Source organism: Salvelinus alpinus, chromosome 2 (assembly GCF_045679555.1).
Source record: "Salvelinus alpinus chromosome 2, SLU_Salpinus.1, whole genome shotgun sequence".
Lineage (NCBI taxonomy): Eukaryota > Metazoa > Chordata > Actinopteri > Salmoniformes > Salmonidae > Salvelinus > Salvelinus alpinus.
This window is the reverse complement of record NC_092087.1, coordinates 67,660,874-67,687,452: the sequence shown is the minus strand read 5'-3', so window position 1 is coordinate 67,687,452 and position 26,579 is coordinate 67,660,874. Positions and strand designations below refer to the sequence as shown.

Sequence of the window (26,579 nt, the reverse complement as noted above, 5' to 3'; positions counted from 1 at the left end):
CCCGTGTGGGAGTGATACCCTCATCTTCCCCTTTACAGTCTGAAGTGTGTGTTTGTGTACCAACAGTCAGACACCAGTTAAGCTCCTCAGCAGTGAATATGTGTGTGTGTGTGTGTATATAGCAGCGGGGTATTTGTACATGAACACACACTCTAGCAGCCCCTCCTCTCCCTCAGGACTGAGTCTAGAGCAGGTGGACATCCTGTGGCACTGCCTGGTGGAGGACGGAGAGTGTTACGACGACGCGCTCCACTGGTTCCTCAACCAGGTCCGCAGCAAAGACCAGCACGCCATGGGCATGGAGACCTACAAACACCTCTTCCTGGAAAAGGTACGACCGGACTGGACCATCTGGTCTTCGTGGGGAGGGGTGTCTATGACAAGGGTCTTTCCAGCATGGTCTGTTGATAGATAGGGAATCTCAGCAACAACTAAAAAAACACTCCACAAATTGATAGCTAGAATCTGTAAAACAAATAAATATAGAAAAACAACTTAACTTGTAAAAAGTCTCAAAGTTGGGAAGTCATTGTGAAAGGTAATGGAAAAGTGATAGAGTAGCCGGGGGATACAAATTGGTAAAGTTGCCCAAATCGTTGAAAAGCCTTGCCCTTAAAGTCACAAAAGTTTACCATTGTAATACCTTTTGCCCTTAATACCTCATGCGTTTCCTCAGATGCCCCAGCTGAAGCCGGAGACCATCAGCATGACGGGCCTCAACCTCTTCCAGCATCTCTGTAACCTGGCCCGTCTAGCTACCAGCGCCTACGACAGTGGCTCCAACTGCGAGGTACACACACACTTCAAATATTTGAATCCACAAATCACATTACAGAGAAGGATTCAAGCACCAACACACACACACCAGACTAAGACACACACACATAGGGACACACACACCCGAGTACAGTTGCTCATACACACACACACACACACACACACACTTTTATTCACACAAACACACCCAGTTTGTCGTCTGAGTTTGCTAACTTCCAGGCCCGTCATACCTCTCACTGAACCATGTTGTCACTAGGGCTGGGCGATATGGCCAAAATCTCATATCCCGATAACGATACATATCACGATATAGCACATTTTCTGTAAATTCAATTAATAAATAGTATATATAAAATGACCACATGTAAATAAAGGCCTATTTCTTATTACATTTCGAATTAAACTCAGTAAATAAAAGGTAACTTACTCATATTTGATTTTCTCTTTTTATTTAGAACCTTTGTGCAAATGTTCAATTAAGCATGTAACAAAATATAAAATATGCATGTATAATATCTAATAAGGTAAATAGAAAACACTTCAACTGTATATTTATTTTGTTTGCAACTATAGTTGAAGTCGGAAGTTTACATACACTTAGGTTGGAGTCATTAAAAGTAGTTTTCAACCACTCCACAAATTTATTGTTAACAAACTATAGTTTTGGAAAGTGCATGACACAAGTAATTTTTCCAACAATTGTTTACAGACAGATTTTTTCACTATCACAATTTTAGTTGGTCAGAAGTTTACATACACTAAGTTGACTGTGCATTTAAACAGCTTGGAAAATTCCAGAAAATTATGTCATGGCTTTAGAAGCTTCTGATAGGCTAATTGACATAATTTGAGTCAATTGGAGGTGTACCTGTGGATGTATTTCAAGGCTTACCTTCAAACTCAGTGCCTCTTTGCTTGACATCATGGGAAAATCAAAAGAAATCAGCCAAGACCTCAGAAAATAAATTGTAGACCTCCAAGTCTGGTTCATTCTTGGGAGCAATTTCCAAACGCCTGAAGGTACCACGTTCATCTGTACAAACAAGACTACGCAAGTATAAACACCATGGGACCATGCAGCCGTCATACCGCTCAGGTATGACCGCTAGAGAATCAATCCCAGAACAACAGCAAAGGACCTTGTGAAGATGCTGGAGGAAACGGGTACAAAAGTATCTATATCCACAGTAAAACGAGTCCTATATCAACATAACCTGAAAGGCCGCTCAGCAAGGAAGAAGCCACTGCTCCAAAACTGCCATAATCAAGCCAGACTATGGTTTGCAACTGCACATGAGGACGAAGATCGTACTTTTTGGAGAAATGTCCTCTGGTCTGATGAAACAAAAATAGAACTGTTTGGCCATAATAACCATTGTTATGTTTGGCGGAGAAAGGGGGAGGCTTGCAAGCCGAAGAACACCATCCCAACCGTGAAGCACGGTGGTGGCAGCCATCATGTTGTGGGGGTGCTTTGCTGCCGGAGGGACTGGTGCACTTCACAAAATAGATGGCATCATGAGGAATGGAAATGATGTGGATATATTGAAGAAACATCTCAAGACATCAGTCAGGAAGTTAAAGCTTGGTCGTAAATGGGTCTTCCAAATGGACAATGACCCCAAGCATACTTCCAAAGTTGTGGCAAAATGGCTTAAGGACAACAAAGTCAAGGTATTGGAGTGGCCATCACAAAGCCCTGACCTCAATCCCATAGAATATTTGTGGGCAGAACTGAAAAAGCGTGTGCGAGCAAGGTGGTCTACAAACCTGACTCAGTTACACCAGCTCTGTCAGGTGAATTTTGGCCCATTCCTCCTAACTTATTGTGGGAAGGCTACCCAAAACGTTTGACCGAAAGGCAATGCTACAAAATATTTATTGAGTGTTTGTAAACTTCTGACCCACTGGGAATGTGATGAAAGAAATAAAAGCTGAAATAAATCATTCTCTTTACTATTATTCTGACATTTCACATTCTTAAATTTAAGTGCTGATTCTAACTGACCTAAGACAGTTTCCTAGGATTAAATGTCAGGAATTGTGAAAAAGGTGTATGTAAACTTCCGACTTCAACTGTAGGCCTAAAATATATTATATTTTTAGTTGCTTGCCTGTTTTGCATCTTATTTTGGCATTAATACATGTCATCAATTTGCATTTGGTACCTTGGGTTTAGTTTTAGCACCAACTCACAAAACCCCCGTTTCTCTACTGTGTAAATTGGGGCCATGTCTTAACAGCTGCCGTTACAATTTACATCTGTAATCTCCTTCCATCTTCTTGATTCTTTGCAATATGGAGTGCCGCGGGCAAAAGCCTCTTGCAACATCTGAGCTGGTGGGTTTGTTTTGAGCACTCGACTGTACTTTTTTGTGTCTCATCTGTAGACTCTCTACTGCGTTTGCCAGCAGCTAATCGGCTGGGCCGATTAATCGGTCGACCTCTAATGAAGTGTGATTTGCGACACAACGAAATAAACCCCTCTATCTCTCTGTAGCTGTGTGGCATGGACCAGCTGTGGGGTATCGCCCTCAGGGCCCAGTCCGCAGACATCAGCCGCGCTGCCATCCAGTACATCAACTCCTACTACATCAACGGTCAGTGGACCTCCTTTGATAGCTGGTACATGGTTGAAGACTAGTAGTAGTATTTCTCTACCATTTCATCCTTGTTTTATATTGCGAAAAACTTAAGTGAAACTCTGTCCACAGCAGTACATCTAGATCCAGGGGTTGGATCCAAAACATCCTAGTTTATAGTCATTATATTGAACGAGCGGTTTTAGATGTTTGTGTTGAGGCTTATTTCAACATGCCCATGATGACCTACTGATTTCCGAGTTTGACCGATATCGATTCTGTGTGTGTGTGCCTGCCTTTCTGTTTGCGTGTCCGTCTCCGTCCCTCAGCTGGTAAGACGGGCCTGGAGAAGGAGCAGGAGTTCATCAGTAAGTGCATGGAGAGCCTGATGATGACCTCGGCCAACCTGGAGAAGGACGCCCACTCCAGCCTCACCGTCATCGAGAGGGGCCTGCTCATGCTCAAGACCCACCTGGAGGCCTTCCGACGCAGGTAGGGAGTACACACACTCACAGAAACGATGCACAGAAACTCACACACAGAGAAACACTCCCGCTCCTTGTCTCCATCCGCTCAACCTGTGTACATTAAGCCCCGAACCTCTAAAGTTAACCAGAACACTGCCTATCCTCAACTAATATTAGACTCACCTAGTAGAGATCATCCCTGGACCTGGAGAGCCCCCTCAACTCCCGCGCTAATTTCAACCAGCGCTAAGAACCGTGTGTCTTTATGGCGCTCTCTCACTTTCTCCCTACCCCCCAACACTCTCTTTGTCTCCTGCCCCCTCTCCAGGTTTGCGTACCACCTGCGTCAGTGGCAGATCGAGGGCACGGGCATCAGCAGCCACCTGAAGGCGCTGAGCGACAAGCAGTCTCTGCCACTGAGGATCGTGTGCCAGCCCGCCGGCCTGCCCGACAAGGTACCCAAGAAAGTACCCAGCATCTTGGTACTTAATTATTAACCCTTGGTAGATTGGCACACTCAAATGTTTTTGTTGCTGTTGTGTTCTGTGGTGTTAGGAAAAATCTACAGGCCACGATGTCAAAATGAATGGAAACGATTGGTGCAAGCTAATTTCATACTTTTATGGAATAGAAATATGTCTGTTTTGATACTATTGTGAATGCTGTGTTCTCATTCTAGATGTTTGTAAGTATGTTTTTCTAACACACTTTTTCTCTGTGTGTGTGTGTGTGTGTGTGTGTGTGCCTGTTTGTGCGCCTGTGTGTCTGTTTGGCCACTTGCCTTTGTCTCTCTGTGTGTGTGTGGTACCAGATGACCATCGAGATGTACCCCAGTGACCAGGTGGCAGACCTGCGGGCTGAGGTGACCCACTGGTATGAGAACCTGCAGAAGGAGCAGATGAACCAGCAGGCCCAGCTGCAGGAGTTTGGACAGAGCAGCCGCCAGGGGGACTTCCCAGGTCTCTCACCTTTGACCCCTGATCCAGTGTAGCGCCAATACTAATGGAGAGTCTCGGTTGCTTTTCCTTGATTCCTCGCATCCTCTCCTCGCCTTCTGAAAACCAATTGGATGAGAAGGATGGGAGGAGTATGCGATTGGATGGAATGAAGGAAATGCGATTGAGATTCTCCCGAAGGCTGTTGCATCCTTCCGTTTTGAAGTAATCACTGATCGCACAGTGTATTTTGTAGCAGTATTTTAGGGCCAGTCTCAGTAGTCTTGAATTGATTTTAATTCAATTAGATCTTTGTGAAACCATGCAGTAAATGGTTTCCTTACCGCCTCATTAGAAATGCACGCTTCCTTTGGTGGTTTATTGAAGTACTCCACTCAGAAGGAAGGCGTACACTGTTTCTATGCAGTCCTTTCAGATTTGAGTCATGGTTATTCACTAAGGGAAAGGACCAAGTTAATGGATCAGAATCTGCTTTTCGTGTTGGGTGTTTGGACACTCTGTTTCTAACGCGCGTGTTTCCTTCAGGTGGTTTGATGGGTCCGGTCAGAATGATCTCCTCTGGCCATGAGCTCACCACGGACTACGATGAGAAGACCCTGCATGAGCTGGGCTTCAAAGACATGCAGGTAACTACTTGGCAGTCTGCACTTAGGTGTACACATTCACACGCTCGAGCCGGGATTCAATCCCATCGCGGGTTATTATGCATTTACGGCTTTTAAAGGCCATTTCGGATTGAGCCGACATATGCAGCGTTTACGCGAAGGAGTTCTCTGCCGAAGCGGGCCCATTGCCTTTAAAAGCCGCAGTGCCTATAAGCTGTGATTGGCCCCCTATCTATTGTACTCATGCCTCTCCCTCCCCTTATTTACAGATGGTGTTTGTCTCGCTGGGCGCCCCACGGCGGGAGCGTAAGGGCGAGGGGGTGCAGCTCCCGGCCTCGTGTCTCCCCCCGCCCCAGAAGGAGCACATCCCCATGCTACTGCTGCTCCAGGAGCCCCACCTCACCACCCTGTTCGACCTGCTGGAGATGCTGGCTTGCTTCAAACCCCCCAGTGCCCTGGGAGACAGCCCCGAGGTGGGTCATGGAGAGTGTGTGTGTGAGGGCATGGGTTAGGGCTGTGTGTGAGGGGATGTCGAGGGTGTATGAGATGCCAGCCTGCTTTAAGCTCCCCAGAGCTCTGGGAGATGGGGCCCTGGACAGTCCCATGGTGTGTGCGGGGGGGAACAAAGTGGGGTTGGCAAATCGGTGTGTGTGTGTGAGGGGGTTGTATGTTGGGGGAAGAGTGGGTGAATCCCTTTCGCATCTCCATCAATGTGTGTGTGTATGTTTGGGGATGGATTTCATTGTATAATTGTAAAATGTTTAGTCTATTAGACGCCCTGAATAATCTAGCTAAGGAAATCAGAAAGCAACAGAGCTTTTGAAAAAGCAGCTTGGAAACGGCTACATAGAAACCAGACTCGAAACACTCTCCATCCGATTAAATGTCAAATAGACTTTGAACAAATATCCCTTCCAGAATATAAATTAGGTTCTTCCTTCCAGGTGCATCATGCATAATGCATCACGACTGTCCAATTGTCTTCTGGCAGTCGTCTGATAGTCCAGTAAAACGTACTGCAGGGCTGTGTCCCAAATGCCATCCATATTCCCTTTATAGTGCACTATTTTTGACCAGGGTTTATATGTTCTGGTTGATTAGTAGTGCACCATATATAGAATAGATGCAAAAGTAGTGCACTATGTAGGGAATGGGTGCCATTTGGGACTCAGCCCTGGAAGGTGTTGTGCGTAGGATGTAAGGCGCTCATCTGTCAACGTGTGTATTTTAGTCACAGCGGCGGGAGCCGTCTCGTTTTGAAATGCTAAGTCATCCAGCGGTCAGCGCTTTTTATAGTCTCTCCCTTCACAGGGACTCAGAGAGGGGTTATCTAGTGTGCTGTTTGTTTGTCTCTCACTCTGTCTCTTTTGCATGCATTTATCCCTCTCCCCCTCTCTATTCCCCCTCTTCACTTCCTCACATCTAACACTCACCTGATCTGACCAGAACGTTAAAGCAATTACTTGAGTCAAAATGAGCTATTGACTATGAGTGTGTGCCTGCCTTCGGATGTGTTTATAGGCAGTGGTGGAAAAGTACCCAATTGTCATACTTGAGTGAAAATATAAATACCCCAATGGAAAGTTACTCAAGTAAAAGTCACCCAGTAATATACTACATGAGTAAAAGTCCCAAATAATTTAGTTCTAAATATACTTAAGTATCAAAAGTAAAAGTATAAATCATTTCAAATTCCTATTAAGCAAAGCAGGCGGACCCGTTTTTTTTGTTTTTAAAATGTATGGATAGCCAGGGGCACACACCAACACTCAGACATCATCTACAAACGATGCGTTTGGGTTTAGTGAGTCCGCCAGATCAGATGCAGAAGGGATGTGTCGTGGAAGTTCAGTACTGAGAGAGACTTGGTCATTTCTTCAAACAATCATCTTTATTTAATTATAGCAATAATGAGGCTGGTCGAACCCCCCCCCACACATCCTGTCGTTATCCACACGTGGGCTGTTGTCTTAACCCCATTCTGGCTTAGTTTCCCAGATACAAGAATGATTTTGAGACAATGAGGGATTGTTCTACTCCTAAGCTATTTCTAGTAAAACACATTCTTGTCTCTGTAATGTAGTCTTTAACTCATTTGTCAGCTCAAGCCATCTCCAGTGATCATACGCCCAGATTATCTGCAGGGAAATAGAGTGGAGCCCATAAACACAGACACTAACAGGACAGAAATGTCTGATTAGTCAAATATTAATTGTTAACCATTAATTTCAAATAAACCAGGTAAATATGTCATTGTTGTCTTGATAGGTGAGTGAATTGGACCATTTTCCTGTTTTGCTAAGCATTCAAAATGTAACAAGTACTTTTGGGTGTCAGGGGAAAATTAGTAAAATTACATTATTTTTTATGTAGTAAATTAAAAGTTGTCCCAAAAAAATAGAGGTACAGATACCCCAAAAAACGACTTAAGTAGTACTTTAAAGTATTTTTTCTGAAGTACTTTACACCACTGTTTATAGGACTGCTCCAGGGCAGCTGTGTGTGGGTTCTGTCACTGTGACAGCAGAAAATAACGCATTTCTGTTCAGATCTCTAAATACAGTCTTTTATTGTACTCTCCAGAACCTAAGATGTGAGGAGCTGCACCTCCATGCTGAGAACCTGTCGAGGCGCGTCTGGGAGCTGCTCATGCTGCTGCCCACCTGCCCCAACATGCTGCTGGCCTTCCAGAACATCGCCGATGACACGGTATGTCACCTATTCTCACACGCACTCCCCTACACACTGTCGCACTCCCCTACACACTACCACTGACACACTTCCCCAATACTGTTGTGCACCTGCCACCGGGCCTGCTTATCCCTTTGCATCTTGCTCATTCGTTTCTACTAGTATTTCTTAAACATTCCCAGGGCCCCAGGAGTGTACATTTTTGTTCCAGCCCATCACGTACACACCTCATTCAACATATCAATGGCTTGCCGATTAGTTGAGTTGTTCAATGAGGCGTGCTTGTTCTGACCCACTTTGCACACCAATCAAACACATGGACATGAATGACAGCGTAAAGATATGCGTCCTGTCTCATGTGTGTGTTCTCTGTCTGTCCGTAGGGAGGCGAGGGTCTGTGCTGGAAGGACCTGCTGAGGATCAAGAGCCCCCACAAGCTGCTGTACGCCCTGGAGATCATCGAGGCTCTGGGCAAGCCCAACCGACGCATCCACCGGGAATCCACGGTACTACTGGGACATACATACATACATACATACACAGTCGTATGCACACCCTCGCTCTGCTCACTGATTCAAACACGCGTACAAATGACCCCTGTGTTGTCCGTCTGTGTCCAGGGGAGCTACAGTGACCTGTACCCGGACTCTGACGACTCCAGCGAGGACCAGATAGAGAACAGTAAGAACTCCTGGAGCTGCAAGGTACGCCTCTTTTTTAAACTGTCCAACTCCCATTCTGTACACCCTTATGCAAACCACTAATCAATCAAGTCAACTCCATTTCCTGTTTTTCGCTCTCTTTTTACAGTTTGTGTCGTCTGGGGGGCTTCAGTTGCTGTTGGAGATCTTCAACTCTGCCATTCTGGAGCCCAAGGACCAGGAGTCTTGGACAGTGGTGGGTGGATCAGAACCGCATTATAATACATGGAGGAAATGGAATAGAATGGGTTGTATAGATTAAATCAAGTTTCAGTACATTAGTCATATGATGAGTGGTAATGATTCTGTTAAAGAGTTATTCACACATTGAAAACTGCTTTCTGAGTTGCCGATTTTATCCAATTTCAAAGTGGACAATCATAAATAATATATAAAAACATGGGGGGAATGAACAGGACAGATATAAAACTAAGTAAAGAATTGTTTTTAAGACAATGTTCTGTAGTTAGTATTGAGGTTTAACATAGGTCATATCTCTCTCTTTCCTCCAGTGGTTGTTGGACTGCCTGGCTTGCCTGCTTAAGCTCATCTGCCAGTTTGCGGTGGACCCGGCCGACCTGGACCTAGCCTACCCTGACGTCTTCTCCTGGTCGGGCCTCACCGACAGCCAGCGCAAAAGGGCCTGGCCTGGCAAGTCCCGCAAGTCCACCGGCGACCATGGCAAGGGACTGCATATCCCCCGCCTCACAGAGGTACGCTGGTCCTCAGCTAAATGCTAGCAGCTGGGTGGGGAGTTGCCATCCTTAACTCTTTATGTGCAGGATACAGGAAATACAAAACGTATAATAACCCCAGATTAAGCAACTAGTAATAAAAGATAAATCAAACATTTTATTCATTTTTACTTAATTTCTGTAGTAAAGGATACATTTCTGGAGAAAGTAGAATGTCCTGCAGCCTCTCTTTCTCTCCCATCTATTTCCTCTCCTTCTTTCCTTCTGAGCAGTTTTCTATTTCCTCTCCTCCTTTCCTTCTGAAGCAGTCTTGTATTTCCTTTCCTTCTGAAGCAGTCTTGTGTTTCCTCTTCTCTTTCTCTGAAGCAGTCTTCTGTTTCCTCTTCTCTCCCTCTGAAGCAGTCTTCTGTTTCCTCTACTCTCCCTCTGAAGCAGTCTTCTGTTTCCTCTACTCTCCCTCTGAAGCAGTCTTCTGTTTCCTCTTCTCTCCCTCTGAAGCAGTCTTCTGTTTCCTCTTCTCTCCCTCTGAAGCAGTCTTCTGTGTCCTCTTCTCTCCCTCTGAAGCAGTCTTCTGTTTCCTCTTCTCTCCCTCTGAAGCAGTCTTCTGTTTCCTCTTCTCTCCCTCTGAAGCAGTCTTCTGTTTCCTCTTCTCTCCCTCTGAAGCAGTCTTCTGTTTCCTCTTCTCTCCCTCTGAAGCAGTCTTCTGTTTCCTCTTCTCTCCCTCTGAAGCAGTCTTCTGTTTCCTCTTCTCTCCCTCTGAAGCAGTCTTCTGTTTCCTCTTCTCTCCCTCTGAAGCAGTCTTCTGTTTCCTCTTCTCTCCCTCTGAAGCAGTCTTCTGTTTCCTCTTCTCTCCCTCTGAAGCAGTCTTCTGTTTCCTCTTCTCTCCCTCTGAAGCAGTCTTCTGTTTCCTCTTCTCTCCCTCTGAAGCAGTCTTCTGTTTCCTCTTCTCTCCCTCTGAAGCAGTCTTCTGTTTCCTCTTCTCTCCCTCTGAAGCAGTCTTCTGTTTCCTCTTCTCTCCCTCTGAAGCAGTCTTCTGTTTCCTCTTCTCTCCCTCTGAAGCAGTGTTCTATTGCTCGCAGCTGTTTTTGTTTCTCTGTACTTCCCTCCCTGTGGTGCCTTGGCCTCTACACGAACTTCAGAACTATCCCCATGGTTAATTATTTATATCTTAAACACTTGATACACCATCCTTTTTTTTCTTGTCAGGTCTTCCTAGGCCTTGTCCAAGGCACCAACCTGATCCAGCGCTTGATCAACGTGGCCTACACCTACGACAACCTAGCACACAGGTGAGCGAACACCCAAGACGAGGCCTATGTTTCAATAGTCACACTACGCACTAGTATGTAGTACTTAACTACTTAGTATGTTTGGTGTGGCGCAATGTATGTGGTCACACTCTCCATGCCAATAAAGGCTTTTGAATTTGAAGGATAACAAATGATTGGATTTGAAGGAATGTGTTGTAAGTTTTTATTGTTGTATGGACATGGATATCGGTGAGAAATGTTTTTGTACTGAAGGTTTCCCTCAACCTATCTTGACTATGTTTACTTCCTGTCTCACCTGCAGAGTTTTGAAGGCCCAGTCAGATCACCGGTCCCGTCATGAAGGTGAGCAAAATGTTACGTAGGCTTAAATAATGTTCATCTACATGAAAAGCCCCACAGATATATATTTTTGTTCACACACACGTTTTGCACTGAAAGGATGACTTTCATAGCCACCTGTCCGTTCTGTTTGTGCTTAAGCACGTTGTTCCTAGTAGTTTCACATGTCTAATGGGTTATTCCTATGTTCCAGTGACCCACTACTCCATGTGGCTGCTGGTGAGCTGGGCCCACTGCTGCTCTACGGTCAAGTCCAGTCTGGCCGACAGCGACCACCTCCACGACTGGCTCAAGAAGCTCACCCTGCTGGTGCCGGAGGTGAGATTTGGGGGAGAATATCATGAGACGTTGACCCCCCCCCCCCGGGAAATGATGAACAACTGCTATCTAGTATTGTCTCCATCTTGCTTTTCTTCCATCAACCTAAAAACATGACTTTTATTTGTTTCAGTGTAACATTTGTGGGTATTTCCATCCAAAAATATAGTCTCTGGAAGAATCTAGCTATACCGCGATTTGTTGATTTTTTTCACTATCCTATTTTGATGCCACTGAAATACTAACGAATCTGTGACCCAATTGATCCGTGTGACTTTGGTAACAAAAGACACTCGCGTTGACACGGCACATTCCTCTATTTGATGTTGTTACCAAGGTCACACGGATCAATAGAAATGCAAATAGAGGAATGTATTGCGTTTTAACGTGAGCGTGTCTCTCGTCGTCCTCAGACGGCGGTGCGTCACGAGGCGTGTAACGGCCTGTACAGGCTGTCCCTGTCTGGTCTGGACGGAGGAGAGTCCATCAACAGGTCCTTCCTGCTACTGGCCGCCTCCACGCTGCTCAAGTTCCTCCCCGACGCACAGGCCCTCAAACCACTGCGGGTGGGTAGAGCACACACACACACTTGCCCGTATAGACACACGCATATATACACACGCACTCACAGAAACATACACACACACAAGCACAATTTTGTTGTACTGTATACTGACTAAAACAAATGTGTTCAGTGTGGGTTATTCAATTCCTAGGTCAAGTTACAGATGCCTAATATAAGTGAAGGGGCTCTGTAGCTGATGTGGTCATGTGTTCAGGTGGAGGACTATGAAGAGGAGCCCGTGCTGAGGACGGGCTGTAAGGAGTACTTCTGGCTGCTGTGCAAGCTCATCGACAACATCCACGTCAAAGACGCCAGCCAAACCACTCTGTTGGACCTGGATGCTTTAGCCAGACATCTGGCCGACTGCATCCGGAGGTGAGTCCAAGATGAATCCAAAGTCCAGTTCGGCGTCTGAAACGGCATCCTATTGCCTATTTAGTGCACTACCTTTGATGGACCGTCGGCTCGGGTCAAAAGTAGTGCACTACATTGGAAATAGGATCAACCCAGGTCTCTCTTGAATTAGATATTTTATGTGTGATTGCTTGCGTTGTCCACATTCTTGCTGGAGCATGAAGGCCAGCTCAGTTCAAATACACAAGACAAGACTGTTTTTAAACCACTTCTACAATGACGTTTGCTTGATCAAACATTGACCTGTCTCCCGCTCCCCAGCCGTGAGATCCTGGACCAGCAGGACGGCGCAATCGAGGACGACGGTCTCACTGGCCTCCTGCGCCTCGCCACCAGCGTCCTCAAACACAAGCCCCCCTTCAAGTTCTCCCGCGAGGGCCAGGAGTTTCTGCGCGACGTCCACAACCTGCTCTTCCTCCTTCCCAGCCTGGCCGACCGCGCCCAGCCCAAGTGCAAGTCGCATGCGGCCCGCGCCGCCGCCTACGACCTCCTGGTGGAGACGGTGAAGGGCTCGGTGGAGAACTACAGGCTGCTTCACAACTGGGTCATGTCCCAGCACATGCAGAGTGAGAGGAACCTTCAGGAACCGTTAAATGCTGCTAGTAATATTTGTCAGTGAGAGTAATGTGTCGGCGGGAGGGCCCAAGGGAATACAATGGGTATTGAATTTGACATTGTGCTGGCTGACCGAACTGAAAATAGTTTTTGTCCCTAAACTGTGCTTAGCTGTTTTTTGGGGGGGGTAGAAATACTATACGCTGGTTTTCAACAAACATCCAAATAGCATCCCGTTGAAGTCAGGCCTTCCTGTTGGTAATGTCTGCTCCATGGATTTCCATGATTGGATCAAATGAGCGGAGCAAGTTGGTTTATTAAAGTTCAAGGTCCCATTGTAAATGATATGATTAGGATCCAATGTACATGTTTGAGCATCACCAAACATAATCTTTTATCCAGTATATTCTATTAGGCTCCTGAAAGATATGAAGATTTGTGTTTAGTTAATTCAATTGACATTTCTACCCCCCCCACCCAGCCTCTCATGCCCCGTACAAGTGGGACTACTGGCCCCACGATGACGTGCGTGCCGAGTGTCGCTTCGTGGGCCTCACTAACCTGGGGGCCACCTGCTACCTGGCCTCCACTATCCAACAGCTCTACATGATCCCTGAGGCACGCCAGGCCGTCTTCACTGCTAAGGTCAGTCCTCTAAATACTGTGCTCCTCTTTCTCTCTCTTTGTCCTATCATTACCTCTCTTGCTCGCCCTCTTGTTTTTCTTAAAGCTCTCTTTCATTCTCTTTCTGTTTTTTTCCTGTCTTGTTCTCTCTCTCGCTTTCGCTCTCTCTCTCTCTCGCGCTCTCTCGCTCTCTCTGTGTGTGTGATTGTAATGGATAATATTACAATGGTTCCTTTTTCACAGTGCTGTAGGTTGTAATGGGGCAATTTCACCTCATCCACGCTTGTGTGTGTGTATATAGCACTTATCTGGATGATACGCGGCAGCCATTTTGCGCTAGAATGCTCATCCCACACATGCTATTTCACTCCCTCTGCCACCTGAAGAATGCTTTGATGTTGAGGATGTGACTATTGTTTGTTAATGAGAGTTGTGCGTTTTTTCCAGTACGCAGAGGAAATTAAGCACAAGACCACCTTACTGGAGCTCCAGAAGATGTTCACCTATCTCATGGTACGCAGCCGGTCTCTCTCCTTCAGCCCTCTTTCACACCCCTCTCTATCCCCTCAGTCCGTTGACCAGGACAAACAGACATTGTCCCCGTAGAGACACGGCTACTTCAATTTTTCTCCACTCCACCTTTCTTCCATTGCCTAATTTTCCTCCCCTCTCCATCCCTGGTTCCAGGAGAGCGAGAGGAAAGCGTACAACCCCCGTCCGTTCTGTAAGACCTACACCATGGACAAGCAGCCCCTGAACACGGGCGAGCAGAAGGACATGACCGAGTTCTTCACCGACCTCATCACCAAGATCGAGGAGATGTCCCAGGACCTGAAGAACACAGTGAAGACTCTCTTTGGCGGCGTCATCACCAACAATGTGGTCTCGCTGGTAAGAATCACTGTACTCCTTTAAATGTTTACCGGCAACATTTCCATAGTGCAAAAGAATTGTGTAAAGTGCAAAACTCGTTATAAACCGCATTAAACAACACTGCGAGATAACGAGATTTACCGTCTTTTTTGTGCTGTGCACAATTCCTTTGCGCTACAAGAATTCACTACAAAATGTCGCCCTATGTGTGTTTATTGCGTTCGTGTTGGAGTGTGTGTGCGTGTGTGAAGCCATCCTCATCCAACTAATTTTCTCTGTCCAACAGGACTGTGACCACGTGAGTCAGACAGCCGAAGAGTTCTACACAGTCCGGTGCCAGGTGGCCGACATGAAGAACATCTACGTAAGCACGTCGCCATCAACATCGTTGACTTTGTTTAGAAGTGCAACCAAGTGTTATAGACTGGGGTTTACCTTCCAGTCACAATTCTCAAATCTCATAGCACTGTAGTATCACACCGATGCCTTCTATTCTACCGATGCCTTCTATATTTACTCTGGCAAATGGCAACTTTTCCTCATGTCATCCTATGTTGTGTTCTGTTAGTCTGGTGTATTTTCTATGCTCCTAGTTCTTGTGGGCATACAGTGCTGCTTGGCGTGTTGCTAGAGACGTTGGTCTTCGTGTTTCCTCAGGAATCTCTGGACGAGGTGACCATCAAGGACACTCTGGAGGGGGACAACATGTACACCTGCTCCCAGTGTGGCAAGAAAGTACGCGCCGAGAAGAGGTGAGTCGACTCGAACCTCCCGAAGAGGACCCTGCTGGTCCAAATGCGTTGTACTTTCTCCCCTGAAAATAAGCTAAACATAATACATTGGAGGTGGTAGTTGTATACCAGACATTTTTGGAATGGTTAGCTGGTTTTCCACCAGTTGATGTTGGTTTACGATTTGAAGAAATAACTTAATGACATCTCTAGTTTCTCTATTTTTGTTTTTTGTCCAAGACCTGTGCTTATATTGATCTCCCTTCCCTTTCTCCATCCTGCTCCGTTCCAGGGCCTGCTTCAAGAAGCTGCCTCGCATCCTGAGCTTCAACACCATGCGCTACACCTTCAACATGGTCACCATGATGAAGGAGAAGGTCAACACGCACTTCTCATTCCCCCTGCGCCTCGACATGACCCCCTACACCGAGGACTTCCTCATGGCCAAGGGCGACAGGAAAGAGGGTACGCGTCACTTCCTGTTCCCGACAGACCCCCAACCACCTGATTGGTTCTCCATAGGCCCTGTACTACATTCACTTGGTGTCACTATACTGTCTATTCGGTGTATTTGAAATCGGGTTGAATAGCAATAGGAGGAGAATTACCTTTTCATAGTCTGTAAAAAAAAAAAAAAAGACATGTGGCAGGTGGTGGATAGAAAAAAGAATATTTGAAAACAATGTTGTGTCTGTAATGCTCCCCAGTGATTTATCGCCGATTATATGAGAAGTTTTGAACCTCTTGGTATCTTCGTCAGGTCCACCTAGCCTATCAGAGGGCAAGCTAGGTGGAGCAACCAGCATACCTTCAACCAATAATTGGAGGAATGGATTGGTCAGTGACGTGGTCCACTATACCCTACTACAGGTTTCCGGGAGGAGGGTGGGGCTAAGGTGGCGGAGAGCTACGAGTACGACCTAATCGGCGTCACGGTGCACACAGGCACGGCGGACGGCGGCCATTACTACAGTTTCATCCGAGACATCGTCAACCCGCACGCCTACAAGAATAACAAATGGTGAAGAATATCTCTGGCTCTTATTGAAATCAGATCAGTGGGGAAAAAAAAAAAAAAAAAAGAGGTCTCATGTTATGGCTTTACGATACACTGTGCTACATCTGAGTGCTTTAGAATTTTCGGGAATATAATCGACTGTCATTAACTTAGTTTGCTTTTCTCAGGTACCTGTTCAACGATGCCGAGGTGAAGCCCTTTGATTCAGCCCAGCTAGCCTCCGAGTGCTTCGGTGGAGAGATGACGGTAAATCCTAAAATAAAGACAAAGCTCCAGTGTTTTCCTGTTCATTTATACTTTTCAATATTGAAATGTTTCGTCTCACCAACATGTGTCTTTCAGACAAAAACTTACGACTCTGTCACCGACAAGTTCATGGACTTCTCCTTTGAGAAGGTCAGTTTCCCTGTAAATCGTTTTCTGATGTGACATTTCGTTGAATGAAATGATGGGTTTTAAAGTTGACAGTTTGTCCCGTGTCTCTCCCTCCAGACCCACAGTGCCTACATGCTTTTCTACAAGAGAGTGGAGCTCGAGGAGGAAAATGGCAAAGACTTCAACTTCGACGTTTCTCCAGATCTACTCGAGGTACCCGGCTGGTTACAATCTCATGGCGCGCTCCTTTCTCACATTCTTTATTCTCTCCCAACTTTGAAATACTTATTCTGTATTTCTTTTCTTTTCTCTACTCAGTGGATTTGGCAAGACAACATGCAGTTTCTCCAGGACAAGAACATTTTCGAGCACACATACTTTGGGTAAGTGACAAATTTTTTGTACTAGCCATCATGACTACGTTTTCTGAAGCTAGACTGCAGATGTGATGTTCTTGAGAACTTATGTTAAGAGTACTTTGCTTGTGTGCCCGTGACTTGACCCTGAAATATATAACTAAATCGATTTTACTTACGAAGTACTGTCTCAATTAAAGCTCATATCCATTCAAATATGAATATGGTCTTGATCTATTAACATGGTGTAAATTATGTAGGATGAAGTGTTGCCTTGGTGGATAAACTGGTCTGAGATCAGTGTTGTGACTCTCTCTGTACTCTTACCTCCAGGTTCATGTGGCAGCTTTGCAGCAGCATCCCTAGCACTTTACCAGACCCCAAAGCCATCTCCCTCATGACTGCCAAGGTACGACCGCACTCCACTAAAGCCTTATTCTCAACCATAGAACTTAATTTGAAAAACCCTTGAACTTTTCGCAGATTTATTTATGGCTTTACCTTGACACTTTGAATATGCTTTCCACTCTCACACTTCTCCTTGGTTACAGCTTAGCACGTCATTTGTCCTGGAGACGTTCATTCACTCTAAGGAAAAGGTGAGTTGTCCTTCCTTACTGTCAGTGGATGGCTCCCTCTAGTGGCTAGATTGCAGTCTGGTTATTTTTCAGCGGTTTAGATTTTTTTTGTCCTCTGTTATACCGCGTGGAAGATGGTCTGTAACTTCTAGCAAAGGTTTGTCTAAATTTCGTCTGTGTTTTCAGCCCACCATGTTGCAGTGGATCGAGCTACTGACCAAACAATTCAACAACAGCCAGGCGGCCTGCGAGGTAAATTGACTGTTGAAGCACAAATCGGGGACCACGTATTGTGCTGAATGGTTTTCAGTCATTATCAGGGTAATTGCTAACTTCCTGTTTTCATGTGGTCATGGTCTTTCAGTGGTTTTTGGACCGCATGGCTGATGACAACTGGTGGCCCATGCAGATCCTCATCAAGTGCCCCAATCAGATTGTTCGACAGGTGAGAGCCCCAATCAGATTGTTCGGCACTCACACACACCACACTCACGCACGCACTCTCACACTCTCTGCCCTGTTGTCCCCCATCAGATGTTTCAGAGGCTGTGTATCCACGTCATCCAGAGGCTACGGCCAGTCCACGCCCACCTCTACCTACAACCTGGCATGGAGGACGGGTAGGAATGATTGCTTATGTAGAAATCAACCAGCCAATCAATCACAACTGAGAAACAAGTTCATTTGTAAGCTTTATAGCGTAAACAATTGATGGCTTAAGCGGAGTTTTTGGGGGAGAATTTTTCCCACATTAAACTAGCTTCTGATATCCCATGAGTCGTCTATAACGTGGCTCTTGGGCTGATCATGTTTTGCTGCCGCTAGAGGCGATGCAGCGTGACATCACCGTGTTGTGTCTGTGTCATTAGCTGGCTGAGAGAAAGGTGCCACGTGTCACCAAGTTGTCCTAGCACTGTGGGCACTGGGAGTTTTGTGGCACAACATGGAGGGAAATGGTCACTAACTAAAGAAGTTTAGATCAATAATGTTCTGGACAAACTCAGGGAAAACTCCCAAGTTTAATTCCACTGTATCACCTGGGTCATGTTCATTAAGGTACTCAACAGAGAACGTTTCAAAATGCTTTGCAACAGAAAACGAAAATGGGAGTTGTCATTGGACAAGTCTAGGTAGTCCCTTTCTGTTTCAGTCCATTTTCATTTGTTTGGTACCGAATGAACATGACCTGAGAAGTTGTCTGATGTCACTTCCTGTGTGCGGCCTCCAGGTCTGACGACATGGACGGGCCGGTGGAGGACATCGGCAGCCGCTCGTGCGTGACGCGCTTCGTCAAGACGCTGCTGTCCATCATGGAGCATGGCGTCAAGCCCCACAGCAAACACCTGACCGAGTACTTCGCCTTCCTCTACGAGTTCGCCAAGATGGGAGAGGAGGAGGTGGGTCGTTGATAACAATAGTCATTTAATAGGAATATACTCTTGACACTTTTATCCCAAAGGACTTAACTGTGTAAAAACGAGTTCCAAATTACACCCTATTACCGACAGAGTGTACTACATTTGACCAGAGCCCGCTCTCTGAGTACATACATTTTCAGTATGTTTTCTGTGATTCCTGCAGGGCTTGAACCCCATGACCTGAGTATTACCTCACCAAGATACATGGCTAAAAGTGTTTTTAGAGAACAAGGTTTTTGCTAACAGTCTGTTTTCCTCTTTTCTCATTCCTCCAGAGTCAGTTCCTTCTGTCCCTACAAGCCATTTCCATCATGGTGCACTTCTACATGGGCACCAAGGGGCCTGAGAACGTAAGTATACGCTAGTTTGTGTGTGTGTGTGTGTGTTTCTGTGATGGTGTGTGTAATGACCCGGTCACCCCAGCCCCAGGTGGAGGTGCTGTCTGAGGAGGAGGGAGAAGAGGAGGATGAGGAGGAGGACATCTTGTCCCTGGCGGAAGAGAAGTACCGCCCGGCCGCCTTGGAGAAGATGGTAGCTCTCATCGCCCTGCTGGTGGAACAGTCCCGCTCTGAGAGGTAGGGCACTGCCGGGCAGAGACGGCCACGGCACCATTTGGGACACAGGAAAGCCATATATGGCACAGGGATTTGACCTGCTACTAGCAAAGTGAGATTAGTCAATGTTACAGGACAAGTTGTGTATCACCCAGAACTAGAAAATTGTTGTGACTAGACAATTTGGTATTGTACATTTGCTGGGTCATAGCTTTGGCGCAGGACAACAGTGTTGGTAATACAGCCCTAAAGTTAGCTATAAATACTACCACATACAGCACCCAATTTATTCGCTGTTGTCACTATCAAATCCTCCTTCTTCGTATGCTTATTTTCACCTTCATTCTAATCTCCTTTTCTCCATCCGTCTCTCTCCAGACACCTGACTCTGTCCCAGAGTGACATGGCAGCCCTGACCGGGGGGAAAGGCTTCCCCTTCCTCTTCCAGCACATCCGAGACGGCATCAACATCAGGCAGACCTGCAACCTCATCTTCAGCCTGTGTCGCTACAACAACCGCCTGGCCGAGCACGTACGTTTAACACGCACACACCGACGCACCCACAAACAAACACGTCACCGCTGTTAATGGCAGACCCTGGACGTGACCCCACTCTCCGAGGGTGTCTCGGGGAGAGAGTTGGAATTTGCAAAAAGCACATTTCCAATTTGTATTAATACACACTTTTACATGTTTGAAATAGGACAAATATAAGCACCCACCAAATTATTATTATTATTACATACACACAGAGACATCATTTCTCCTGTGTTCTATTCCAGATTGTATCCATGCTCTTCACCTCTATCGCTAAACTGACGCCTGAGGTAAGCACTGATGTGAGAACCTATACTTTTAATACATAATGCTCTCAATCTATTATCCAACTCAATTATTAGTTTGTACAAATCTCAATTTATCCCTTAAATGTTCTCTACTTTCTCTCTTCTCTCTCGCCGTCCCCTTCTCTCTCTTTCTCTCTCTCTCGCCGTCCCCTTCTCTCTCTCTCGCCGTCCCCTTCTCTCTCTTTCTCTCTCTCTCGCCGTCCCCTTCTCTCTCTCTCGCCGTCCCCTTCTCTCTCTTTCTCTCTCTCTCGCCGTCCCCTTCTCTCTCTCTCTCGCCGTCCCCTTCTCTCTCTCTCTCGCCGTCCCCTTCTCTCTCGCCGTCCCCTTCTCTCTCGCCGTCCCCTTCTCTCTCTCTCTCTCGCCGTCCCCTTCTCTCTCTCTCTCTCGCCATCCCCTTCTCTCTTTCTCGCCGTCCCCTTCTCTCTTTCTCGCCGTCCCCTTCTCGCCGTCCCCTTCTCTCTTTCTCGCCGTCCCCTTCTCTCTTTCTCGCCGTCCCCTTCTCTCTTTCTCGCCGTCCCCTTCTCTCTTTCTCGCCGTCCCCAACTCTCTCTCTCTTTCTCGCCGTCCCCAACTCTCTCTCTCTTTCTCGCCGTCCCCAACTCTCTCTCTCTTTCTCGCCGTCCCCAACTCTCTCTCTCTTTCTCGCCGTCCCCAACTCTCTCTCTCTTTCTCGCCGTCCCCAACTCTCTCTCTCTTTCTCGCCGTCCCCAACTCTCTCTCTTTCTCGCCGTCCCCTTCTCTCTCTCTCTTTCTCTTTCTCTCTCTGCATTCCTCTTTTAGGCGGCAAACCCTTTCTTCAAGCTGCTCACCATGCTGATGGAGCTGTCAGGTGGTCCTCCGGGCATGCCTTCCTTCGCCTCATACATACTACAGAGGATCTGGGAGGTACGGTCACACACACTCAAGATAAAATCCAATGTTATTGGTCACATACTTCGTAAACAGCAGGTGTAGACTAACAGTGATCCTTACGGGCCCTTCCCAACGGTTTAGATAGAACAATTATAATAATAGAAGGACTAAATAACGATATCTTGGTGCTGTTACCCCGTGTATATAGCCAAGTCGATGTGCAGGGGTACAAGGCCATTGAGGTAGATATGTACATATAGGTAGGGGTCGACTGACTCGGCAACAGGATAGATAATAAACAGTAGCAGCAGCCTATGTGATGAGTCGGTGCAAAAAGGGTCAATGCAGATAGTCCGGGTAGCCATCTAGCAGTTTCCGTACCAAGCGGTGACTCAGCCAGTCAAGATTCTCTCAATGGTGCAGCTGTAGAACTTTGTTGAGCATCTGAGGGCCCATGCCAAATCGTTTCAGCCTCCTGAGGGGCAAGAGGCGTTTTGTCGCCTTCACGACTGTGCTGGTGTGTGTGGACCATGTTAATTCCTTAGTGAGGAACTTGAAGCTCTCGACCCACGCCACTACAGCCCGTGGATGGGGGCGTGCTCGGCTCTCCGTTTCCTGTAGTCCCTGATCAGCTCCGTTTGTCTTGCTGACACTGCCAGGTCACTAACCCCCCTATAGGCTGTCTTGTCGTCAGTGATCAGGAGCTACCACCGTCGTGTCGTCAGCGAACTTAATGATGGTGTTGGAGTTAGGCGTTGCCACGCAGTCGTGTGTGAACAGGGATTATAGGAGGGGACTAAGCACGCGCCCCTGAGGGGCCCCATTGTTGATGGTCAGTGGAGCGCATGTCTTGTTGCCTACCCTCACCACCTGGGAGCGGCCCGACAGGTAGTCCAGGATCCAGTTGCAAAGGGAGGTGTTCAGTCCCAGGGTCCTTAGCTTAGTGATGGTCTTTGAGGGGCACATAGGTTCATCTGATTCATTGTTCTTTATCAAGGTACTTCAGTTAAACATCAATTTATCCATCTATTTGTCCTTAATCCACATTATCAAGTTATTTCAGTTGATCTTGATGCCGTTGCCAAAAATATTTGTTGTGTGTGTTCTCTCCCAGGTGATAGAGTACAACCCTAGCCAGTGTCTGGACTGGTTGGCGGTGCAGACCCCCAGGAACAAGCTGGCTCACAGCTGGGTGCTGCAGAACATGGAAAACTGGGTGGAGCGCTTCCTACTGGCCCACAACTACCCCCGTGTCCGCACCTGTAAGAACACTTGTGACGTCTTTCTCTGTCTGGAAGTTCTTACTAACTACACTGCAAAAGTATATGGACACCTGCTCGTCGTACATGTCATTCCAAAATCATGGCCATTAATATGGAGTAGGTCTCCCCTTTGCTGCAAAAACAGCCTCTACTCTTCTGGGAACGCTTTCCACTAGATGTTGGAACATTGCTGCGGAGACTTGCTTCCATTCAGCCACGAGCATTAGTGATGTCGGCCATTGATGTTGGGAGATTAGGCCTGGCTCGCAGCGTTCCAATTCATCCCAAAAGTGTTCTATGGGGTTGAGGTCGGGGCTCTGTGCAGGCCAGTCAAGTTCTTCCACACCGATCTTGACAAACCATTTCCAAACTGTTGCCACAAAGTCGGAAGTACGGAATCGTCTAGAATGTACTTTTATGCTGTAACATTAAGATTTCCCTTCACTGGAACTAAGGGGCCTAGCCGAACCATGAAATACAGCCCCAGACCATTATTCCTCATCCACCAAACTTTACAGTTGGCACTATGCATTGGGGCAGGTAGCGTTGTCCTGGCATCTGCCAAATCCAGATTAGTCCGTCGGACTGCCAGATGGTGAATCGTGTTTCATCATTCCAGAGAACGTGTTTCCGCTGCTCCAGAGTCCAATGGCGACGAGCTTTACACCACTCCAGCCGTTGCTTGGCATTGTGCATGGTGATCTTAGTCTTGTGTGTGGTTGCTCGGCCATGGAAACCCATTTTATGAATTTCCATAAAAACAGTTATTGTGCTGACGTTGCTTCCAGAGGGAGTTTGGAACTGTGTAGTGAGTGTTGAAACAGAGGACAGACGTTTTTTGCGCCCTAAGGGCACTCGGTGGTCCTGTTCTGTGAGCTTGTGTGGCCTACCACTTTGCGGTTAAGCCGTTGTTGCTCCTAGACGTTTCCACTTCAAAATAGGGTGCTTTTTGTTCATCATTCTATTTTCCATAGTAACAACGTTCTTATTAAAAAGTGGTGCTGTGCAAGAGGGGCTTTCTCCTCCTTCCTGTCGGGTCAGGTTGCCACCGGATACAGGGAGTTAAGAAAAATAAGTGTTTTCTTTCTTTCTTCTGGAATCTTCTGCATACACATTCTCCTCACAGTCCTTATGTAATGATTGCACAGTGAGATCAATGGAAGGTTTCTATAAGTGGGTGAACAATCCAACGCTTGGTGAATTTGGCTTCAGAATGATGGGAAGAGCCGACCTCGAAGGATCACAAAGCGACGTCGCTATTGAACTCTCGGCCGCCACAAGCCAGGTATTGTGTGTAGCAGTGATGACCAAGTACATCTTAAATTTATTCAAACTTAAACTCAGTATAAATGCCCATCAACAAACTTGTTACTGCTTATCAGACACATTTCCACTTGCTGAACACGTACTTCTGAGATGAATGGTGCAGCCTCTTAAGACAATTGTTACATAGTTGCAGTCTAAATTGACCTGTGGTCTCTCAACCTTTCATTCAACGGAATAAAACAAGAGTATAGTACAAAAGCAGGGGTTTCAGAATAATAACTTTGCCGTCAACAATAACAAAGTTCATTTGAGTAGAGGAGTTGCCCTCACAAATAAACAAGTAAATAAATACAACAAGTAGATGGCGCTGCAACGACGTCTTTGAAAGAAGTCCATAAAGCAAACGTATTAAATAAAGATTTCACTACAACACAATGCCACAGGTATGTGGTGCTTCGACCCCCTGGCCAGTCTTGCCTACATCTATCTGATCTTACAGTTGACCGTGGCAGCTCTATCAGGGAAGAAATTTGACCAGCTGACTTGTTGGCCCGTCCAACGTTTAAAGTCACTGAGCTGTTCAGTAAGGCCATTCTGCTGCCAATGCTTGTCTATGGAGATGAAATGGTTTTATACAGCTGTCAGCAGCGTGTCCACATACTTTTAGATATACAGTGTTGGTTACAAAAGCTCTCCATAAAACTATGCCCGAAAACAGGTTACAAAAGTGCCCTTTCATCTTGTGTGATTTGTTACTCCCTCTCTCGCTTCCATCCCCACCTCTCACAGAGAACCAACCGAGAGCTAGGTACCACTGCACTCATCCCCCATCATTCTCTTCTCGCTCTAGCAAAAGAACGATTGTGTGTAGTTAGCCTGGAAATATAAAAATGGACAGACATTTAGGCAAAACGCTGCTCTAACTCTTTGAGTTCTCCCTCTGTCCCTCTAGCGGCAGCCTACCTCCTGGTCTCCCTGATTCCCAGCAACTCGTTCCGGCAGATGTTCCGCTCCACGCGTTCCCTCCACATCCCCACGCGGGACCTGCCCCTGTCCCCCGACACCACCGTGGTGCTCCACCAGGTACGGTTACTCACTGCGATCCTGTCTCCCTGTGTTTTAATAGTGTTGGGTTCTACTCAAGGTACAGACGGACACGAGAAGCTCAGAGCAGATTTATTCACCCAACTGGATGCGTCAGCTAGATAGCGCAACATGCAACAGGGCCAACGGGGCCGGCGAGCAGGGTTAGACGTCCTCCTATTGGCTGCAGATTGATGAGGGCGGCATTTTCTGAGCTAAACTGGCACCAACAAAAACACATCAAACCTCACACAATTCTGCCCTAAAACAATGACGATTTCTCTCGGCCAGTGGCATATGTTCTTTTTAGGTGATGCCGCCCTGTGATAAGCAGTGCCCACTTTGTCAAAGACGGGGGGCGTGAAATATTTTGCTTCTCCAGGGTGCTATTGCAGAGATGCGGCCCTCCATCAACGTTCGGTCAAAAATAAAATCTAACGCAAATCATGTAGCCGATAAAGCGTATGGTAGAATGAGTACGTGGCCTTTTCTGTAGTCTACAGGCTGCAGATAAAATTTGGACACTTTTTACATCATGCAGGTTTTTCTGATCAAACTACATTGCACCCAATCAAACAAGAAATACTCTGTCACGTTAACAAACAATATGTCCTAAACAGGACAGGTCAAAGTAAAATGGACAGTATAGAATCTACTATCACAACTGTTAGTTTCACCCTATTGTCATGATCAGTGTCAGTGTATCTGTACATTTTTGACAAGTTGATCATAGCGAAAAATTCAAATATTTCCTGTTGTGCAAACACATTGCAAATAGGCTCACGATAACTCCTGATAAAGTTGGGTGGCTGTTATTCGGAGCTTAAATAGCCAAATTGATTAGTCACAGGAATCGGGACTAATAAAGCCAATGCAACGGCCTGTTTTACAAATGGTGGGTCTACCACGTGTATGGGTATTCATAAAATTCCATGGCTGGCCGACATGGTAGGCTGCACCCCAGTAAGCCAGCAGCATACCACCCTGCATCCCACTGATGGCTTGCTTCTGAAGCTAAGCAGGGTTGGTTCCTGGATGGGAGACCAGATGCTGCTGGAAGTGGTGTCGGAGGGCCAGTAGGAGGCACTCTTTCCTCAGGTCTAAAAAATAATAGCAGGGACCCTGCCCTGTGTAAGGTGCCGTCTTTTGGATGGGACATTAAACGGGTGTTGTGACTGTGGTCACTAAAGATCCCATGGCACTTATTGTTAGAGTAGGGGTGTTAACCCCGGTGTTCTGGCTAAATTCCCAATCTGGCCCTCATACCATCATGTCCACCTAATCATCCCCAGTTTACAATTGGCTCATTCATCCCCTGTAACTATTCCCCAGGTCGTTGCTGTAAATGAGAATGTGTTCTCAGTCAACTTACCTGGTAAAATAACGGTAAAATAAAAGCTTGAGCCGACGTCTTTTGGACTTTTTTTTTGTCTCGCCTAGTGCGGCAGAAAGGCAAAGACCGACCTTGCGTGCAAGTTACACAAGCGTATATATTTATACCGCGACTAGGCAGATTTCCTAAGATAAACAATCTCTGTTGCTGGGCGGAAACTAGGTCTGTGCCTCTTTGTTGGTGTCCAGACCCTTTTGTGTTTGTGTGAGAGAGCGCGCTGTAGTTAGTGTCGTTGGGGCCCCTCTGGTCCCCCACAGATGTTTCCTCCCTCTTCAACTCTTGTCCTCACATTGATGTTGAGTTCCACCTCAGAAACTAACTTGGCTTAACATCAACCCGACTGTTGCTCTCTTTCCTACTTCCTTAGAATGTTAATATACAGCACTCACAGAGTGACCTGAGACCGACACTTTG

At 46.5% G+C, this 26,579-nt stretch overlaps 1 protein-coding gene and 1 non-coding gene across 8 annotated transcripts in view; both read left to right on the top strand.

Moving 5' to 3' along the window:
• The window catches only part of LOC139567505 (ubiquitin carboxyl-terminal hydrolase 34-like), a 67,228-nt gene that overhangs the window by 25,056 nt on the left and 15,593 nt on the right, over positions 1–26,579 (top strand). For 3 of the 7 annotated variants that reach the window (XM_071388830.1, XM_071388826.1, XM_071388824.1), the window contains exons 21-63: positions 177–331; positions 677–790; positions 3,278–3,377; positions 3,689–3,851; positions 4,155–4,308; positions 4,638–4,785; positions 5,308–5,408; positions 5,657–5,860; positions 7,971–8,096; positions 8,462–8,584; positions 8,699–8,782; positions 8,889–8,975; positions 9,292–9,492; positions 10,681–10,763; positions 11,047–11,087; positions 11,278–11,402; positions 11,816–11,968; positions 12,182–12,342; positions 12,643–12,947; positions 13,418–13,581; positions 14,008–14,073; positions 14,248–14,451; positions 14,720–14,797; positions 15,091–15,185; positions 15,457–15,629; positions 16,035–16,185; positions 16,350–16,428; positions 16,525–16,578; positions 16,675–16,770; positions 16,876–16,940; positions 17,247–17,322; positions 17,465–17,512; positions 17,678–17,743; positions 17,856–17,936; positions 18,026–18,111; positions 18,720–18,888; positions 19,185–19,259; positions 19,333–19,484; positions 19,842–19,995; positions 20,247–20,303; positions 21,090–21,194; positions 22,276–22,423; positions 24,642–24,772. In XM_071388830.1, coding sequence (XP_071244931.1) covers positions 177–331; positions 677–790; positions 3,278–3,377; positions 3,689–3,851; positions 4,155–4,308; positions 4,638–4,785; positions 5,308–5,408; positions 5,657–5,860; positions 7,971–8,096; positions 8,462–8,584; positions 8,699–8,782; positions 8,889–8,975; positions 9,292–9,492; positions 10,681–10,763; positions 11,047–11,087; positions 11,278–11,402; positions 11,816–11,968; positions 12,182–12,342; positions 12,643–12,947; positions 13,418–13,581; positions 14,008–14,073; positions 14,248–14,451; positions 14,720–14,797; positions 15,091–15,185; positions 15,457–15,629; positions 16,035–16,185; positions 16,350–16,428; positions 16,525–16,578; positions 16,675–16,770; positions 16,876–16,940; positions 17,247–17,322; positions 17,465–17,512; positions 17,678–17,743; positions 17,856–17,936; positions 18,026–18,111; positions 18,720–18,888; positions 19,185–19,259; positions 19,333–19,484; positions 19,842–19,995; positions 20,247–20,303; positions 21,090–21,194; positions 22,276–22,423; positions 24,642–24,772 — 5,201 coding nt within the window. The remainder of the gene's footprint in view (positions 1–176; positions 332–676; positions 791–3,277; positions 3,378–3,688; positions 3,852–4,154; positions 4,309–4,637; positions 4,786–5,307; positions 5,409–5,656; positions 5,861–7,970; positions 8,097–8,461; positions 8,585–8,698; positions 8,783–8,888; positions 8,976–9,291; positions 9,493–10,680; positions 10,764–11,046; positions 11,088–11,277; positions 11,403–11,815; positions 11,969–12,181; positions 12,343–12,642; positions 12,948–13,417; positions 13,582–14,007; positions 14,074–14,247; positions 14,452–14,719; positions 14,798–15,090; positions 15,186–15,456; positions 15,630–16,034; positions 16,186–16,349; positions 16,429–16,524; positions 16,579–16,674; positions 16,771–16,875; positions 16,941–17,246; positions 17,323–17,464; positions 17,513–17,677; positions 17,744–17,855; positions 17,937–18,025; positions 18,112–18,719; positions 18,889–19,184; positions 19,260–19,332; positions 19,485–19,841; positions 19,996–20,246; positions 20,304–21,089; positions 21,195–22,275; positions 22,424–24,641; positions 24,773–26,579) is intronic. The other 4 variants (XM_071388828.1, XM_071388827.1, XM_071388825.1 and 1 more) reach the window with 3 other exon arrangements.
• Positions 18,306–18,437, top strand: LOC139569015 (small nucleolar RNA SNORA17). Its single transcript, XR_011673851.1, has one exon. It is a non-coding gene; the product is annotated as a small nucleolar RNA SNORA17 (small nucleolar RNA).